Source organism: Delphinapterus leucas, chromosome 10, assembly GCF_059928025.1.
Source record: "Delphinapterus leucas isolate spDelLeu-1000000601 "Yukka" chromosome 10, BTC_Dleu_Yukka2, whole genome shotgun sequence".
In the NCBI taxonomy this organism is placed as follows: domain Eukaryota; kingdom Metazoa; phylum Chordata; class Mammalia; order Artiodactyla; family Monodontidae; genus Delphinapterus; species Delphinapterus leucas.
In genome coordinates this window covers 101,431,933-101,451,347 of record NC_143138.1, presented here as the reverse complement: position 1 = coordinate 101,451,347, position 19,415 = coordinate 101,431,933, and the positions used below count along the sequence as shown (strand labels likewise).

The 19,415-nt window shown below is 55.4% G+C and overlaps 1 protein-coding gene across 3 annotated transcripts in view; it reads left to right on the top strand.

Annotated features, from left to right (window-relative positions):
• Positions 1-19,415, top strand: part of SLC6A6 (solute carrier family 6 member 6) — an 80,029-nt gene that overhangs the window by 22,102 nt on the left and 38,512 nt on the right. For 2 of the 3 annotated variants that reach the window (XM_022562544.3, XM_089919786.1), the window contains 2 exons: positions 16,612-16,854; positions 18,785-18,919. In XM_022562544.3, the coding sequence (XP_022418252.1) occupies positions 16,626-16,854; positions 18,785-18,919 (364 nt within the window). In that variant the 5' untranslated portion in view covers positions 16,612-16,625. Of the gene's footprint in view, positions 1-5,566; positions 6,067-16,611; positions 16,855-18,784; positions 18,920-19,415 lie in introns of those variants that run through there. The other variant, XM_089919785.1, reaches the window with a different exon arrangement.

The window sequence follows — 19,415 nt, the reverse complement described above, 5'->3', positions numbered from 1 at the left end:
CATTATGCGGGAGAGGGAATTTTGTACAACTCAGCCATCTGGGGGTCAGCCGTAACTGACTGACCAAATAAAGAGATGAGTCAGTTAAAAAGGACAACGGATTTCTCGACTATTTATAGTTGTGGCCTAGATCTCAGGTATCCTTGCCCCCAAGGAGTGAAAGGAGACTTTTTCAGATGGCCCAGGCTCTGCACAGGGTGAATTAGCTGATTAAGTCCCAGGCTGCAGTGGATGGGACACTTTGAGGGGGGTCAGGGTGAGAAAGGTCAGAGGAGGTAGGGGTGGGGGGATGCTTCTGGGGCTGAGAGGGTGCAGACAGACAGGTACACCATTTCTAAAAGCGGTGCAGGCTATCAGACCCCACACCCCTCCCTTCCTTTCATCAGTTCACTGAGATTAGCCGCATCCCTGGACATTAGTTCTGGGCAGGCTGAATTTAAAGGGTTAAAAGCTCTTGCTGGCCTAAGGGGCCAGTATTTAGCCATCCCAGCAGGTGTACAGAATTAAATGGGAAGGTCCTGTAGAGCACACAGCCTCAGTGAGGTGGATTCTTTTCGTTGCTGCTGTTCTGTGGTTGAGGCCGCTGGGTCCTAGTCCATGAAGATATGTGTGATGTGGCCCCACTCAGGAGATTCTAATCCTAGCTGGTGAATTTGCCAAATGACACCCCTACCTCCTGCTGGCCTCAGTTTCCTCCTGTGTCAGGTGAAGAGGGGGACCTCCTGGTATCCAAGGTCATAGCCAGGAGATGCCCCAGAGCCCTGTGGTCGAAGACCCAGGACCCTCGAGTCTTGCCTCTTCCTGGCTGTGCAACCCTGGTTAAGTCGATTGATCTCTCTGAGCCACAGATGGGTAAAATCCATCATCTCATAGGGTGGTTGGAAAGGACTGGGTAAAATAGGGAACCCAGGTGCCAGGTGGTGCCCCAGGCACACTTGGGCGCTCAGCCTAGGGAGCTGGTATTCCTCTCTGGAACTGACTGTGCAGCTGGAGGATTTTTCCATACATTTAAGGCATTTCAAGTGTGCTTTTTCTCCTATCAGACTCTCCGAAAATGCTATAAAGTCTCATTACCTTTGGACTGGTTATAGGAAAAAAGTGAACAGCCATAATCAGTGAAAAGTGATTTAAGGAAATAAAAATATTTAGCATATTTTTTAAAAGTTACTATTAGCTAGAATCATATCAAGTGGCCAACACAGTGCCAGGTACATAATGTCAGCCACAAGGGTTGCTATGACAGTGGTAGACCAGGCTCCTCATTCACTGCCGCCTGGGAGGAAGCCGGGACCCTTGCACTAGAGCCCCCAGACCAGGGGAGGAAGAAGACACGAGGATTACAGCTGAGGAATGAGCACCTCGTTCCGCTGGGAGATGGGTGGAGGGGGGATGGTCAGGGAAGTCTTCCTGGAGGAGGTGGCATTTGAGGATGGAGAAGAGTGGAGATGTGCATTCCAGGGCCTGGAATGGCCTGTAAAAATGCACCAAGCTCTGACAGGCTAGGGTCTTGCAGGCAATGGTGTGTAGTGACAGTAAGCTCTGTGATCAAGGAACCCTCTCTCTGGCTTTAGTTCTGCTAAGGGATGTTCCTAATTGGTGGCATTTTTCTGGAGAACGAAGTCTCTGGGCACCTGGGCTGTGTTGGAAGGGGCATTGTGACCTCATGAGCAAATATTCTGAGACCTAGAGCCGAGGTGCTGGGCATCTTCTGTACTCTCTCTGGCCTCCGATGGCATCCCATTTCCCAGTGCCTGGGGTAAGTCACATTTGCTTGTCCACCTGCGTCTCTGTTTGCACACAGAGCCCCTGTCCCCTTAGAGATCCACCCTGGGCTGTCTTCTATGATTCAAGCTTGTGAGGTCTCCAACAGCTGCAGTCGCCTAGGAGATGGTGTTCAGGGAGACTGCCCCAAAGTGGGAGCAGGAGACAAATGTGGGAGCCCTTCAGTGCTTACAAGTTCTGACCCAGTGGTCCCGCTGGGGGCCTGGTGGGAGGAAGGTCTTCCTCAGAGGCATCCAGCTCGGAGCAGGCCATGGCTCCCCTGGCTGGAACTGCTCTACCAGGTCACCCACCCCAGACCACCAGTGGGACCCTCTGTTTACCCACCTCCTCAGCCCAAATCCTTGCATGATGGAGCCTCTCAGCCCCTGAGCTGACTGCAAGTAGGTCGCTGGGTGAAGAGACACGGCATTCCCTTGGGGTCAGGGGCCTCCATGGAACTTGGGGCTCTGGATTTCCTAAGCCTGGGAAAGGGTCCTCAAATAAGTAAGGAGTCGACCTGGTCCAAGGCATCCAAACAGCAGCAGCTGGCGGGAAGGGGCACTGGCTGTGGAGAGCTCAGAGCTGAAACCTTGGAGACTGAAGCTCGTGCACCTGGGCCTCAGTTTCCCCACCTGTAAAATGGGCACATTAGGCCAGATGATGGTGCTGAATTTCATGAACTAGTACATGTTCAAAAATCATATTGGGGTTGAGGAGCGGAGTGGCCCACCCTCGGGCCGTACACCTGTCATTTTACCCCTTCACAGCAGTTCTATAAAAGTGACCATCTGGTCTCACTCCGATGCTGTGAAAGAAAGACAATTTTAACCTCCCCTCCAAATAGGAAGGCTGCAGTTTCAGAAGGTGGGGGCACATGTGTCTAAGAAAGAGCCCTGGCAGCCTCCAGGCTTAGCCTCTCACTGCACCATGGGCTAGAGGAGGTTTCATCCCAGTTGGCCCCGCCTGGTGTTGGGCAGCTCGGAGTAGAAGCTCTGAGAACCACCCCAGCCCTCCCTGTGACTCGCCTTCCTGCTGCTCGGCCCTTCCCCAAGACCAGCCTCAGTGTGAACAGACGCTCATCCTCACGCAGGACGTGGTGATATCACCTGTCTGTGTGCCCGCCCCATGTGGAGCAGCCCGCCTGCATCAGCTCACACGGGGGTCCTTCCACCCTGGGAGGTCGAGGCTGCTCTTGGCCGTGACTTACAGCTCAGGAAGCAGGGTCACCCTGAGCCTCCTGGCAAGCCCCCTTCCCTTTCAGGCCTCAGTTTCCTCATCTGTAAACTCTGGGCATTGGGCTCCTGGGTTGATCTGTAACTCCGTGATGGCCAGGAGAGGGGTCTCACATACCCAGGGACCTCCAGCTAGGATCCTTGGGCTTTCGAGGCTGCCAGGAGTTGAGGGGTCACAGAATCTGATTTCTGCAGCTTCAGCCATCCTGGGGGACACCAGCGAGACCACCTTCCCCTCATGAAGGTTTTCTTGACTGCTGCCCAGGGTCTCTGGCTGTGACCAGGGGGATGGAGGGAGGCTGCTTGGCCACTCTTCGGTTAGCTGGTCTGTAGTTCACGCCATGGGTTGTCACGGCCACTCTGTAGCCGCCTTTCCCAGCAGCAAAGCCTTTGTCTGCTCTCAAGTTCAGGTCCAGCCCCTGTAACTTCCACCTCCCCTGCTTGGCAGGTGCCACCACCCAGGGGCCCAAAGGGTACCAGCACCTTGTATGGGAAGCTGCCTGAAGTGCTCTCTAATCCCACCCCAAGACTAGGCCAGGGAGGTGAGGAAGGGTTCCATATCCAAGCTCAGATCCCCAGGGAGTACCAACCCAGGGGACCCCAGGGTCCACCAGTCCCACCCACTGTGGAAGAGGACAGGAAGTTGGAATAAGAGGGGGCAGGGGTGTTAGGGTGACGCCCCGAGTCTCATAGCTGGTTGACCCTGGTCCTGGCTCTGTGGGGTATCTGTCAGGTTCCCAGTAGGCCTGGCACACAGGAGATGCCCAGTAGGGCCTTGGCTGTGAGTCCAGGCTGCCGCTGGTCTCAGGGAGAACATGCGTGAGTTTGTTCACCATCCTGATGCTGATAGCACACACGTTGTCCAGGTGCTGTTCTAAGTGGTCTGTACATACTCACTCATTTAATCTCAGCAGCCCTAAGAGGCAGGTCCCCATTCACTATTACTGTCCCCATTCTACATTTGAGGAAACTGAGGCACACAGGGTTTATTGATGACGTACTTTTTCTTCTGCTGGGGAGACTGCCTTCGCTGAGGGAGAGAGGGCTGTGTGTACACGTGTGTGGGGAGGGACAGGACACTGCACCTCCAGGCTTGGGGTCTCCTGGTTGGAGGGTCTAAGCCATAGCCCAGAGAGGGCAGGCCTTGCCTTGGTCAAGCAGCTGTCACTGGCAGAGCTGACCCCACCAGGGCCTTGTGCTTGGGTGGCTGGCATTTAAAGGACAGGGGTTTCTTTTGGGAAGACCCCACCTGCTGCCTCCACCTTAGAAAAAAGTGACTGCCAGGGTGACAGCCAAGGGGTCCCTGAGTCCCAGGCGGTGTGCCGTGCACCTCGTCCCTGTCCTTGGAGAAGCTGCCTGAGGTCTGCTCAGCTGGACTCTGCCCTTTACCAGGCTTCAAAACCAGGTCCTGGCTTCCTTTGTGTGTCCCACTCCCAGGGTAGGGGGCTCTCTCTGATGCTTGTCCCTCCAGGATCACATATACCCACTCAACTCCCTGCCCCAGAGGCCCCAGGTAGTGCACCTGCCAGCCCTCACCTTCAGTTCTCAGCCCCCTTTTCACTTTAGTAAGTGGATATAAAGGAGCGCTGGCCTTGTCCTGGGTTCAGTCCTGGCTGTCACTCACTCACTGGGTAACCTTGGGCCAGGTTCTGTCTCCTCTCAGAGCCTCAGTTTCCTTATCTATAGAACGGGGCAAAAGTGCCCGTGCCCCGGGGTGCTGCAAAGAGCAGCGGCAACAGGGAAGATCAAGTGTGGGGTGGCCCTGGGCCCACCAGGGCTGGCAGAGGTGAAACCCAGCCGGCCCAGCCTCCGGCTACTCACAATCTGGCGGAGGAGACCACGCACGTGCGCTCACACACACACACTCACGTGCTCAGGTGCACTGTCATCACCAACAAGAGTCCTTTTCATTGGTTGGTTTTCTTTTGCATTTTACCAAGAGTCTCCCAGTCCATTGACACCACTGTCCCTGGCCTCACCTGATGCTGAGAGTCGCTTGGGGGCTCATTTAACAGCTTTGAAGATTCAGTCAGGAGAGGTGGGTGTTGGGGGGAGCCGTCTGCATGTTCAGCCAGAGCCCCAGGTGATGCTGGTGTTGAGGCCTGTGTGAGGGTCTTGGGCATCTACTAGCTCTGCCCGAGAGCCCAGAGACTTCAACCAGGGATGGCTTTATAGATTAGGAGGCCCATTTTACAGGAGGAAAAACTGAGGTTTCCCAAAAAGAACTTTGAACTTTGTCCAAAGTTGCACAGTTCTGAACAAGAGCCCAGCACCTGGGAGATGGGGGTGGGAGAGTGACACTGGCCAGAGGAGGTGAGGGAAAGAGTGGGGTGGGCATGAAGGGCTTCCTGGAGGAGGCGACACTTGGGCCAGGTCTTCAAGGTGGGTGGGATCCACCTAAATATAAGGGAGCCCACAAGCGAAGCACAGGGTGGAAGGGGATAATGCTGGGGAGAATGAGGAGGGCCCAGGATTCATGCAGGACAAGAGGAGAAATAAGGCGGCAGGGACTGCGGACAGGGCCAGACATGTAGAGTGAGCCTTGGATTCCAGGTGGGGAAATTGAGATGATTAGTCTCCAAGCAGCTGGGATAGTTCCACTGATAGTTCTTGAGCTAAGGGCGACATGGCAGGCAGTGGGGTCTGCCAGAAACAAGCTTGGCTAAGCTGGTGGGAGCAGAGTTCAGGGCGCGCCTCTGGGGAGTTTCCAGTGGCTGGGTCGGCCTCGTCTCGCAGCGCTGCGTGAGTGGCAGGCCGTGCCAAATCCCCCACACCGTGCTCTTGGCAGGCACCATGGAGGCATAAGTGGATCACAGTGAAAGGTTAGGGGTCATGGAGGCTATGTGGGGCTGCCTGGGAGGTGGTCTGCACGTGTAGGAAGACCACAGTTGAGGAATGTCAGCCATCCCTGGAGCCCACCCCGCACCCTTGGGGTGGATTTTAATGCTGAGCTTTTCTTCTAGCCAAGCAGTAGCTGCTGTTAGGCACCATCTGGTAGCCCTGGAAGCCACCGCTGCTGCCGCACCAACATTCACCAACCTGACGGAGTTAGATATGAATCCGGTCCACTCAGGTTTGGAATAAGACCTTTACTTTCCGCCTCTGGCACCCACTGTGCTCCACTGGGTTGGGGGTGTCGGGAGCATCCCCACCCTCCATCAGCTCCTTCCAGCCTCAGTTTCCCCTCCAGCTCTGATGGTCTGTCTGTGAAAGAGGCTGATCCTCTTTGTTGATCCGCCGTGGGTCCAGGGCCTCGGTTTTTCCATCTAGAAAGTGGGCTTGCATTCACACATGCCAAGACCTCTAAGGCCCCAGCTGGAGCTTTCAACTTTTGTGCAGGATCCACTGGGATCTCCAGCACTGGGCCAGAGAGAATTCACTTCAAACTCATTTTTGGAAGATGCTCGGGGAACACATTTAATGAAAATTCATTTCCTAAAGATTTGGGGCTCATCTCTCAATAAAAGGCAAAGCTTTGTGGAGTTTTGACCCTTTGGGGGGAACTGTGCTCAGATGCCAGGGATACATGTAATAGAGTTACATCTATAGCTCTTTGCTCCATCACCCTCATCGAGGGGCCTCACAGCTGCAAAGTGGAAGAGACTTGCTCCTGCACTGAGTGTCCCCAGAGTCCTGAGCCCTAAATGTTCCCTCTAACAAATACTCATAGTGCCAGGCCTTGTACTGGGTGTTGGGAAGCAGGCCCGGGGAGTATGGGGCAGAGGTGGAGGTGGTGTGGCCTGCGGAGCCCAGGGGAGGCACTAGGGGGTCCTCGGGGCCACCATCCTGGGGGGTTGCCTGTGAGTTACTCGGGGAGCAGCGTGCTGGGCTAAGGCAACAGCAGGAGCCGAGGTGTGGAGGGAGGCGTGGGAAAGCACGGGCTGTGTGGGTTCAGAGGCCCCTGGGCATCTTGGGTGGGGTCTGGATGGTGGAGGATGCTTGAAACTTGACTTCCAGACAAATGGAGTAAAAGCCCAGGCAACAAGCCCCTTTGCTCTGCGGTGGGCGCAGCGGCAGCCCGTGCCAGTGGATCACCCCCTCTTCCTTGCTGAATGAATCCCAGGCTGTTTCACTCCACAGGCACCAAACTCTCCTTGAGCTAAATTTCTAAGTGAGGGAGAGGTAAGCGTGGAGCTGGGCAGGAAAAAGAAAGTCCTTCCTCTTTGAGAAGAAACATGATTAAAAGAGGAACAGTGAGAACGGGGAGCTTGTTTACAAACACTAATGAGCTACGAGTTGTCACAGTGTAGACGGGATGTGATGCCCATTTTACGGAAGGTGACACCGAGGCTGAGAGCAGTGACTTGCTCGAGGCCCTACTGCAAAAGCTGCCCTGGCTGGTTTCCCTGGAGCTGTAACTTCCAGCAGAGCCCTGGTGACAGAGTGGGGGATGGCCGGCTCTGAGCGAACACTGGGCCACGCGTGCCCTTAGCTGGCCTTGCCCCCAGGGCCTTTCTCTCTCCAGTTTCTGTAGAGGGAGGGAGGGGCCTGCCCTCTGTTTGCTTTTTACAGCCAGCTAGAGAGGAGTGAGGAGGTTAGGGTTCTTACAGCTTGAAAGGGGAAGTTTGAGGAAACAGAAACCGAGCCTTTCTTTTTTCTCATGTCTCTTTTTTTTGTGGCCTCCAGAAATAATCCTGGGCTCTGCAGAGCCTGTCTCAGGGTCCTGGTTGACCTACTCTACCCACACTTCCGGCAGAGCCCGGCTGGGGCCTGGGCGGTGGGGAAGCAGGCGGGGAGAAGAGTGACAGGCTTGCGGCTGGTGAGTCAGTGGCAGGAGGCCGTTGCCTGCTGACTCACCGCCCTGTGCGTGAAAACAGGCCCCCTGAGTCCCCCGCAGCCACGGCGCCCTCCCGGCTCCCTGCTTCCTCTCTTTCACCTGATTGGTGGTTACAGCGCGTGCTGGCAACCTCAGTGGCATTTGGGGTCCAAGCCCCCTCAAACGGATTCGTGCAGCCTGACTGTTCCTGGACCTCCGCCTTCCCTCAGGGACCAGGTCCAGCCTGGCCGCGGGCCCAGCCCAGGGGGTGTCACGGGACCTGCTCCTTGAAGCCTCACTCCAACCAGACGCGTGACTCCTGTCCTCCTCCTGAACTGAGAACCATTTTTGTGATATTGTGACAAAATGAGCCCCCCACCCCCGGGTATTAGCACCCTGAGGGCAGTAAGGCGGTAGGTGCTCGGTCCAGGTAGGGCAGGTGGGGCTTCTCCTGGAACCAGTCCGAGGGAAGTGACGTGTCCCAGATCATATAGCGTCAAAGACTGACCCTGTTCTTTCCAAAACGCATGGGTTTTATCCACGGAGGGGCCAGGGGTCTAGACTCACAAGGACATTTTCTTCTCTCGGTCACCCATGTTATGGTCCTTGGCCGAGGGACAGCAGTTCTGGCCGCGATCCTTGGCGGGTCCCTCTTTGCAAAAGATGGCGGTCACTTCAGCCTGTCCCACAGGTGCTCGGCTCACAATGAGGAGGCCAGCGGCTCTGAGGTGTCGGGGTTCAGGACTTGGGCTCTGCAGGCCCCAGTAGAAAGTCCCTACTGGCAACAGCTTACAGAGGAAAGCCCAACGTGGGCCCTCAAATCCCTTCAGGGTGGGAGGGAGCCAGGTGGTCAGGGACAGCCTGAGTTGAGCACTCCTTGGGGCAGCACAAAGCTCTCCAGGGTCCCTCACCACCTGCTAGATAAATCCAGGGTCTGATCTGGCCTCCAGGCCTGGCTTCCTCTCCGGGTCGCCCCATGCCCTGTCCCCCTTGCTCTGTCCCACACCGGCCTTCCCTCTGTTCCTTTGCCGTGCCCAGTGTGGCCTTCTTCACACACGCTGTCCCTGCTCTGAGAACACCGTTCCCCCAGAAGTTTGCCATGCAGATCCCAGCTTCAAGGTGGTTGAAAGCACAGACCCTGAAGCCCATTGATTGCTGTGTGACTTTGGGCAAGCGACTTCACCTCTCTGGGCCTCATTCCTTCATCCAGGCTAGTGAGAGGAATAGATGAATTGGTACCTGCAAGGGCTTAGCACAGGGCCTGCCCAGAACCAGTCTTTAGTGAGCGTCTGCCACTATGAAACGTCACCTCCTCAGGGGGTCCTCTGACTCCCTGTGCCCTCGTCTTGCTTGGTTGTCTTCTGCTCACCGGTCCCGGTCGTAAATATTTATTCATGTATGTATTTAGTGTCTGTCCTCCCTTCTGGAATGTCAGCTCCAGGGCTCACCTCCGAGTCCCCAGTCCCTACAGCAGGGCCTGGCACCTAGTAGAGGATGCTCTCAGTAAATATTTATTCGATACTCACTGCTCGCCGGAGCTGCCCTCTCTCCGTCTTATCCCCAAATATCCAAGAGGCACAGGGGAAGTGCTTGGCCTGCAGGACTGGAACTGGAACCAGACCCAGTTTTCTGACTCTTCACCTACTGCCCTGTCCCCTGACTCGGTGGCCTACTGGGCCAGTGCCTGGGGCACCTCTGTTTTGGGTGTGTTGTGTGCCCAGCTTGCGTTCCCCTCGAGGGCAGCGCCGGCCTTCCTGCACCTGCTGCCCGCCCATCCCCGGGCCACCCGGCCACAGAGCAGCCTGCTCGCGCCTTCCTCCCCCCGCCCGCCTGCAGGTTTGGTGCCAGAGAGAGGAGAAGGCTGTACATTGGGCCCACATCCTGCCCCCCGCCCTGGCGTTGTCCTAGAGGCCAGTTCTTTGGAAAACCTGCCCACCTTCACCCTCTTTTTCCTCTGCGAACCATAGATCAAGAAGTACGATCTGCTCTATTAGGTCCCTGTACAGAGGCCACCTTACCCTGGGGTGTCACCAACCACGTGGAGTCAGGATCTAGGTGCAGATCTTGGCCTCGCCTGGTGGCTGTGTGACCTGGGCCAGACCCTCCCCTTCTTTGAGCCTCAGCTTCCTGATCTGTGAAAAGGAAGGCTCCGTGAGGCTTGGGGCGAAGTCAACACTCCTGTAGGTTGAAGGCCGAGCCTGAGCCAGGCAGGGTGCTCTCAGCAGAATGGGGGTAGACATGAGCCTTCGTGGGGGGAGGGGAGGGCCTTGCCCACGGACGCTGAGCCCAGGAGATAACAGACCCTGTCCCCAGAGCTGCCGTGCTGAAAACAATTCCCCAAACAGAACTCACTTTCACTAGGACCACAGAATTGTCGCTCATTGTTTCGACTTTATTCCTGGCAAAACAATACCGGGCTTCCTGGATGACCTCACTGGGGCGAGCCATCGGACCTTGGAGGCTGGGCTGGTCAGCATCTCCAGCCGAGCCTGTCCTGCCCTTTGCTGCGACTGCCTTGGGTGACCTGAGACAATGGTCTGACCAAAGGGGACAAACTGGGTGTTTGGCCCACACGATGTTGTAGAAATTGGAAGTTGTATGTGCACATACGTCTCAGATTTCAACACCTCTCCAGAAATTGGAGGGTCTGGCCTCAGTGGCCTCGATCCCAAAGGCAACCACAGTAGCTGGAGCTGAGGAGAGCTGCCCGTGGCCTATTCTGCAGGCCCTTCCCCACTGGCCTCCATTCTTTGCCTGCCAGGTCCCTGGAGGCCTTTGAGCTTGTCATGCTTGAGTTAGCCTGAGTTAGGAATAGATAACCAAGACAGAAGGATCCAGACCTTCTGATTGAAGGTCAATCAAATGATTCAATCAAATGATCAAATCTTTTAAAGGTGTACCTTTTCATGAAAAAGAATAAAAAACCCTTTTTTAAAATTAATTCCTGCTTTCTTTTCAAAGTCAGCTACCCTAGGAAGTGAAATAGTGCTCTTAATACACGTTTTTTTTTTTCCCCTTTGGTGCTTAACTGTTAAAATACTCTCTAGGGCCAGGATTGTATGTAAGCAGCGTGCCTGGGGTAGACATTACTAATTGATCCTGGCCCTCCTCCTTACTGAGCCTGTCCCCCACCTGCAGTCTGTGGGGACAGTGCTCGAAGGAGCCCCTCCAGGGCTATCAGAGAAGTTTGGGAGAAACTCTTCCTGTTTGCTAGAGGAAGCCTCGGGTCCATGGCTCCATCCGTCCTGCCCCAGTCAGCGCGTTCCGTCGGCCTGCTCAGCCCACCCCTGTGGCCCTGGGCGCTGACTGCTGCACGGGTCCCCAGGCCCTGACCTGTCTGTCTCTGTCATGTGGCCCCTCACTTCCCTGTTTGCCTTCACCTACTTCCCTAATTTTTCAGCATAGCCCAGTAGCTTGAAGCTGGCATAAAGGCGCCAGACCTGATTTCACTTTGTGACATACCTAGAGCAAGTGATCCAAAACAGCCGAGTGGTTGAGAACGTGGAATTGAGAGGCCAAAATAGACCTGGGAGCCATTCGAAGCTTCAGCGGCCTTTTGCTTGCTTTGTGACCCTGGGCAAGTAACTTCACCACGCTGTGCCTTGTCAGCAAAAGGCAGATGGCAATGGCCACCCACGGACAGGGTTAATTCCGAAAATGCTCGCAAAGCGCCTAGCACAGTGCTAGATAGGTGTGCATGCAGCCAGTGCCCAACAAATGCAGCTTGCTTTCTTTTTCTTTTTTTTAAACGCTCAGGATACGATGCCTGCCACATAATGTAGTAAAATCCCAGTGTGATCAGATGTTTTCTTCAATAATAGCTAATATTTATTAATCACTTGTATGTGCCAGGCGCTGTGCTCAATATTTTACAGGCATCAACCTATTTGATCCCTATAAGGCGAGTTTTATTTGTACCCCCATTTTTTTAACCAGTGAGGAAACTGAGGCGCAGAGAGGGTTGTCGCTTGGACAGGTCACTCAGCTTAGTTGTGGCCTCTGTGAGCCCAGAACACCGGGTCTGGAGTGGAGACGGGGGACAAGGAAAGGAGAGAGGAGGAGGGACCCTGCTCTGGAAAGGGCAGACAAGGGGTCCAGCCGCTTGCTTGTTTCCATAGCAGGCCCAGCGGGCTGCAGGCTCCCTACCTGTGAAATGAATGGATCTGTCGTCCAGCTGTCCTCCTGCCCCAGTTTGGGGATTCTGGGAGTCGCTTGCCAAACCCCAGATGTCAGGCCCAGAGATTGATCCTATAGCCCAGCTGTGGGCTACGCCCTTTTGGGGTGGGGAAAATATTCCAAAAGGGAAACAGAAGAAGTACCTGCCCTCTTATTTAAAAACCCTGTAGGGACTCCTGAGTGACAACAGGGGACTTGAGTCATTGTTCTTGACAGGAGAGAGCCACATGGGAAACTGTTTACTTGAGAAAGTTCAAGTTCTGCAGGGGAGGGCAAGGCAAAGAGCCCCCCAGCTTCTGGGCTTGGTTCCCCCAAAGCCTTGGGCTGAGGTGGCAGGTGTGGGGGAGGGGCCTCAGTAGCATCTCAATTTCAAGACCCAGATGGCTGGTGCGTGGGCCCCCAGGGTCCCCAGCACTGCCCTGCTGCTGGCTCTGTACCTCTGCAGTCCTTTCCCTCTGAACTCAGTGTCCCCATCTGCAAACCCTGCAGAGGCTGCTCTCTAACCTTCGCTCCAGTGCTTTCAGCGTTGGGCAGACCAGCTGGGAATTCTGCCTCTAGTCTCCTTCCCACCTGTGTATCCTCAGCCAGGCCACTCTCTTCCCTGCTCGAGCCTCAACTCCCCCCACCCGTAAAACGGTCCTAAAGATCCCGTCTGCAGTGTTGAGGGTGTTTGAAGAGTGCATAGAAAACTGTGTATAGACAGCTCAGCACAGAATTAAAGTACTCAAAAATTTGGTAGTTTTACATTGGGAGGAAGCAAAGGAACATCTTGTCAACCCACGGCATCTCAGGCACTAGGTTGACTCTGTCTGAGTACGTGTCACAAGCCAACCTGGTGATCTGCACGTTGGTCTTCAGGCACCGGAACCAGGCCCTGGCTGTGATGTCCACCCCAGGAACAGAGTAGGAGTTTCAGCTGGACAAGAAGGGAGCCTTCGTCGTGGAACCTCTGTATTGGAGCCGGTTCTAATCACTTGTAGCTGTAATAAGCAAATAGGAAGCTCTTAAAATGGGCAATAATGTATCACGGTTGCTAGAAAATAGCCCTGGGCCTGGCGCCAAGGAAAACAGTGCTCAGCGGCGGCCTGCAAGGCAGCGGGCGTCTGGGACACCTCGGAGGGGGCTCGTTCCCAAGTACTGGCTGCACTGGGGGCGCGATGTTGGTGTGTGACGGGCGAGAGAGAGTTAGTGAGTCTCTTGGGGGTCTGCAGAGTTGGACGGGCTGGACTGGCCAAGGGACAGTGAGGCGGAGCTGGGGGTTCCAGAACATCATGGTCGCTGTCACTCCCAGCTTCGTGACCTCAGCAGTGTCACTTGGCCTCTCTGGGTCTTGCTGATCTCACCCTGAGTAGGACTAAGGCCTTCCATACCGCATGGTCAGTGTGGACCCCAGAATAATTAGAGCAATAACAGAGCAGTACTGGCAGATACCAGTTCAGGAGCACTTGCCATGGGCACCCCCTCGTTCAGTCCTCGTAGCATCCCTGTGAGGCGGCCACAGTTATCCCTCTTTACACAGGAGAACTCTGAGGGCCAGAGGGTGGAGTAACTCGCCTGAGGTCACTCAGCCAGGAAGTGGCTCTCAGCTTCTAGGCCGGGGCTCACCCTTTGATTCCTGCAGGGGCCAGGCTGCCACCAGGGGGCCTAGAGCAGCCATGCGGGAAGCCCGAGCCTGAGGGGTGGGCTGAACTAAAGCGGTAATGTGGGACCAGTGTCCCAAGGAAAAGGGGCCTGTGCTGAGACCCAGTAGCTGTGGTGAGGCGCGTGTGTTTTCTTCCGGGAGTGACGGAGGATTGCGGTGGGAGGGCATTATGATCTGAGTCTGCTTTGTAAGTTGCCTTCAGCTGCTGTTCTGAGAACAGATTGTAGGTGTGGGGTGGGCAGAGTAGCAGCAGGGAGACCCAGGAGGAGGCTGCAGGGGATGCCCATGGAGGGCTGTCGAGCCTGGAGCCGGTAGTTGCCATGGTGATGGAGAAGCGGGTGGATGCCAGGAATGTACAGGAGGCGGAATCCGCGGATCTTGCTGCTGGGGCTTCCTCGGACACCCCAGAGGAGCTTGGAAGGAGCCCCCCTGACAGGGAGTTGGGCTGTCTGCACCCGGGTCAGACCACATCCAGGCGTGAGTCTTGGGCGAGTCCATGGACATCCCTGGGCTATGTGTTCTCAGTGGCCAGGTGAGCCTGTGATGGCAGCAGCCACAGGTGGGACAGGTGTCAGTGATGCAGGAACACATCTGCAGGTACACCTTGGCAGTGAGGAGTGAGGAGGGCACTACAACACCAGGACATGACAGGCCTCACCCCCGATCCTGGTTCAGGTACAGGCGTCGGGAAGATGGGGTCCTGAGTGCGGAAAAGGGGGCCGGAGGTCTCATCTTATATGGAACCAGAACCTGGAGCCAAGGGTCTTAGGGAGCTTGTTGCTGCTCCCTGCCTCATGTTTCTAGAGGGTTCTCTGAGGGCCAGAGTGGCAAGTGGGCCTGGGGCCCAGAGGGCAGAGCCAGGACTCAGAGTAGCTTTCGCCAGTGCCCCCAGCCTATGTGAGCAGAAGCCGGCCACCTCCCCCCTCCGTCTGGCTGACCTGGTGAAGTGTCTTCCGGCCCCGAGATCCAAGGAGGGCCCTAAAGGGCGGCACCGGCCCCTCTTGGAGGAGGCTCAGGGGTCATTCCCTGGAAAACATCCCCACTAGGAGGGAGTGGAGTCCCACATCCTCCAATTATGCTCCCATCCAGCCGGCCCACAATGGGCTGCTCAGATAACTATCGGGGGCTGCACGGATCAGCGCTGGAACAATGCTGGCCGCCCGGGCTATTTTTACAGCAGCCGTGCGCTCGGCAGAACCCCGCGTCGCCCCGAGGGAGCGGGCAAAGAAAGGCCTGCGGATGCCGTCGCCGGGAGACAGAGGAAGGCCCAGTGAGCCGCCCGGCGGCTCCAGGAAGCCTTTTCTTGGTCTGCTCACCGCCAGATAGCGAAACAATCGGGGTCCCCCACCCCCAGCCAGGAGAGGAAGGAGGCGTGGGGGAACGGGGGTTCTGTTGTGCTGCATGCCTCTTCTCCTCAGAGCACGGCCCTGGAGGGCCCACTGCTGGGGCCAGGCCAGCGCGTCCCCTCAGCAGCCCTCGCCCTGCCCTGCCCCAGTGCCTCTGGGCCACACGCCGAGGACCTGCCAGTGTCATGGGGCTGGGAAGCGGCAGAGCTGGGGCTGGTACTTGGCCCCAGCTGCTTGCAGACACACTCTGGGAACCATCTACCCAGCAGTCCTTGCCTGACGACCTACTGTGCGCCAGCTCGGGGCACTGAGCCGTGGACAAGGCAGGTCCCGGTGCCACGGAGCCTCTGTTCTAGTTGTGGAGGAGACCGTTAACAAGGAAGCAAGGAAGGCATTTTCAGCTAGTGCCACTGTGACAGGAGGACTCAGACGCCCCTGGACAGGTCCAGTGAGCCGGGGTGATGGCCGCCTCTGGTCCAGCTGGAGGTCACTGTAGGGATCGTGAACCCAACGTGGCCCACCTTCCGATTTCGTAAGAAAACCTAGAAATCTCGCCTTTTCTCTGGAATCTGATATTTCAGTGTTGGCCACCGATTTGGATCACGAAAACAAGCAGGTTGTGTTCAGAGCTGCTTGGCTATGAGTCGGTCACCTCTGCCATCATCCTTTTCATTCTGCAGGTGGGGAAACTAAGGCTCATCTGTCCTCATGGTCCTCTGCCACGTGGGGGTAGAAGGCACCCTCTCCCACTGGGCTGGGACTTGGGATGCTCTTGCCCTCAAGGTCGAGCTGCCAGGCCAGTGAGGACTCGGGGACCTGAAGAAGTACAGAGAGCAGGGGTGCTGCGCTGGCCGGTGGCCGACCTCCTCCAAAATGGGGTCCCAGCAGGGGTGGGCTGAGGGTGACTGTGAACGGCTCCTGGGGGCTTAGAGATTTCATATCCTCTGGGGCCTCCCCTCGCGAAACCCACAGGGTAGTCAGAGGGCCAGGGCCCTGGATGATACAGGGGTCAGAGCAGGCCAGAGCATGGAGAGAGAGGGCTGGACACGTGGGGATTAACCCGCATGCTTCCATAATCCTGACCAGTGCAAATCCCTTATTTCTTATGCCGCAGAGATGTGACTGGTTAATAAGTTGCAAATCTATTTTATAAGCATCCATTTTCTGTATGTGATGGAAACTCTGTTTTCAAATATCGTTTCCATTCCAGCCTGAAACCCCATTCCTCACTTGTCTGTGTTTATCCATTCTTTAAACAGTGAGGAACGAGCACCTCCTGTGGGCCAGGTCCTGTGCTGAGCTGTGAGTGAAACGGGAGGCATCGCTCTCTGTGCAAATCTGAAATTTGGAGATCATTTCTAGAAAATGCAGGCAGGCTGTTACTCGGAAGCTGCCCTAGACCTGCCTGGAGGGTGCTGTATCCTGCAGAGATGCTGCCAGGGCTGGGTGGCTTCATGCTTATCTCCCTGCAGGTGGAGGGTGCGGTGTGACATTCGGGGATGCTGGGCGTGGGCCCCGCTACTTCTCTTGGGAATGGCACCTGTCAGTCCCTGGATCACTAGGTCCCCCAATCACCTAGGAGGTCAGAGGAGTGGACAGACGAGGCGGCAGCAGGACAGAGCCGGCCAGCCGGGTTGTGTTAAGACACACAGGGTGTCCCTTACCGACGCACGTTGCACTCTGTTCTGTCCCCCACAGAAAGCGAGGAGGACATGGCCACCAAGGAGAAGCTGCAGTGTCTCAAAGACTTCCACAAGGATATCCTGAAGCCATCCCCAGGGAAGAGCCCAGGCACACGGCCTGAGGATGAGGCTGAGGGGAAGCCCCCGCAGAGGGAGAAGTGGGCCAGCAAGATTGACTTTGTGCTGTCCGTGGCTGGCGGCTTCGTCGGCTTGGGCAACGTCTGGCGCTTCCCGTACCTCTGCTACAAAAATGGTGGAGGTGAGCCTGGGCTGGGCAGAGAGTGGCATTGGAGGAGAAGGGTTGAGCCAGAGCGTGGGTGGCCTCCCCATGCCTGGCTTTCCAGGCTCCCACCTTCACCTCCCCCGGGTCAGCCTGCTTAGCCCCCAGCCCACTCCTCAGAAGCAGGAGTTGAGCATGACTAGGAATCAGGTGGTATTCTGTCAGGGTCTCACTGTGTTACCTTGAGCAGATCCCTCACCCTCTCTGATCCTCCAGTTTACCATCTCTGAAGAGTGCCATGAGGCCAGGCCGGAGTCTCCCAAGCCTCAGATATTCACACGCCCCCTTTGTAAATTCCCTCACAGCTCTGCACCTCCCCACTCTTCCTTACTTTATAACTTTTTTAACCTTTGCTTTTCTAACTTAAACCAAATGTAGTTCAAAAGCAAGCTTGGTTTCCCACCTTCAATGTAAAAAGCCAGTATCATTTGCCGTAATGGAAAGGTGGTATCCAGGAAAAAAAAATACAGTGAAGATTTTTAGAATTTTTAATTTTCACTTTTTTCCAGTTTTATTGAAATAGAATTGACATAAAACCCTGTTTTAATTTAAGGGATACAATATGATTTATGTCTATATTGAGAAATGATCACCACAGTAAGTCTAGTTAACATCCATCACCTCACATAGTTACAGATTTTTTTTTTCTTGTGATGAGAACTGTTAAGATTTTGCTCTCTTAGCAGCTTCCATTTTTTGTTTTGTTTTTTTCTGGCCGCGCTGTGCGGCATGCGGAATCTCAGTTCCCTGACCAGGGACCAAACCCGTGCCCCCTGCGTTGGGAGTATGGAGTCTCAACCACTGGACCGCCAGGGAAGTCCCTTAGCAACTTTCAAATGCACAGTCCAGTATGTTGTTACTGGAGTCACGATGCTATACATGACACGCCCAGGACCAATTTATCTTATAACTGGAAGTTTGTCCCTTTAGACCCCTTCACTTAGGTGAAGGTGTTTTTTAAGTGTACATTCTCTGTTTGGTCAGCTGGTTAGTTGGTTGGTCTGAGTTTTTTGGGTTTTGTTTTTTTACCTGTTGAAGGCTCTGAGCTGGAATCCTCTCCTGTTGGAGAAGTTCAAGTTGGTCAGACACGATGGAGACTTTCTTGCTGACGCAGTAAGAACTGGTAGTAAGAACTCACTCCCAGCTCCTCGTGGCGGCCCATGACCAAGGGCTGGCGCTCCGGCAGAGCCGGGCATGCGCGAGCTGCTCCCGTCAGGAGAACCACCTTTCGGGAAATTCTGCCTTCGAGCCTGATTACTTAACCTTTTGTAGGTCTCAGGTGCCTCTGGGACTCTGATGAGTACCCTACACGCTCCCCAGAACAAAGTACATACACACAGACCCAAGTTGCCCACAGTTTCAAAGGGTTTATGGACCCGCTGAAGCCATTAGTGGACACCAGGTAGGAACCCTTGCCCAATTCTTTGCCCCTCCCTCGTCCCCTGGCTCCCACCCCCGGCTGGAGAGGCCCACCTCTTGCTTCCCATCGCCCTTCCTAACAAGTTCTTCTCAGCTTCCTGCCCTGGGGGCTGGGGAAGGCTAGCTGAAGGCGTCAACGAGGCCCGTTTGAAACGGGTGTTAAGGGCTGAGCATTCCTTCTTCGGGTGCACGGATGTGGGGAAGGCAGGCAGGTGGGCAGGCACGCAGCTTAAACAAAGGCTCAGGGACTTCAAGCACCTGGTAGATTTGCAGAAGGCAAGAGGGCACCCAGGAAGGGTGATGCCGGCTGGACAGGTGGGCAGGGCCTGGAGAGGTTTCAGCCAGGTCCAGGAGTTTGGCCTTTACCCTCATGTCCCTCACCCATGCCCTCTGATTCCATTGGCCGGGAGGGCTTGGGAAGGAGACCTACAGCCTCGGCCCCGTGACAGCCGCCGCCTGAGCCTCTCACCCCACTCTTCTCTCTCTGCAGGTGCATTTCTCATACCATATTTCATTTTCCTGTTTGGGGGCGGCCTGCCTGTGTTTTTCCTGGAGGTAATCATAGGCCAGTACACCTCTGAAGGGGGCATCACCTGCTGGGAAAAGATCTGCCCCTTGTTTGCCGGTGAGTGTGGGACAAAGGTCACCCGGGGCCTGGTGTTCATCGGTTCAGCAAATTTTTATTGAACACCTACTGTTTGCCAGGTACAATGGAGCCTCGTGCAGGCCGCGTGGCACCGTGCCTGACGCAGGTCACGCCAGCACCTTGTACACGTGATGCTGCTGCTCGTTCCACACAGCTGTTCCCGCCTCTCTGGGTTGTTAAAGGATAAGGGAGCCAGTAGCTTCTAAGCAGCAGAGTGTAGAAGAGAAGCCTTTCAGGAACCGTTCTGTCTGGCTTCAAGTCCCAATTCCTCGTTTTGCTAATTCTCGTGACTTTGGGAAAGTCACTTAATCTCTTTGTGCCTCAGTTTCCACAACTGTAACATGGAAATAATATGCTTACTTCAAGGATTGCTATGAAGACAAAACGACACAGCCATGTAAAAGTGCTTTGTACACATAGTAAGCCCCAAACCAGTGGTAGCTTTATTATTATTATAACCTTTAGTCCTGTGCCT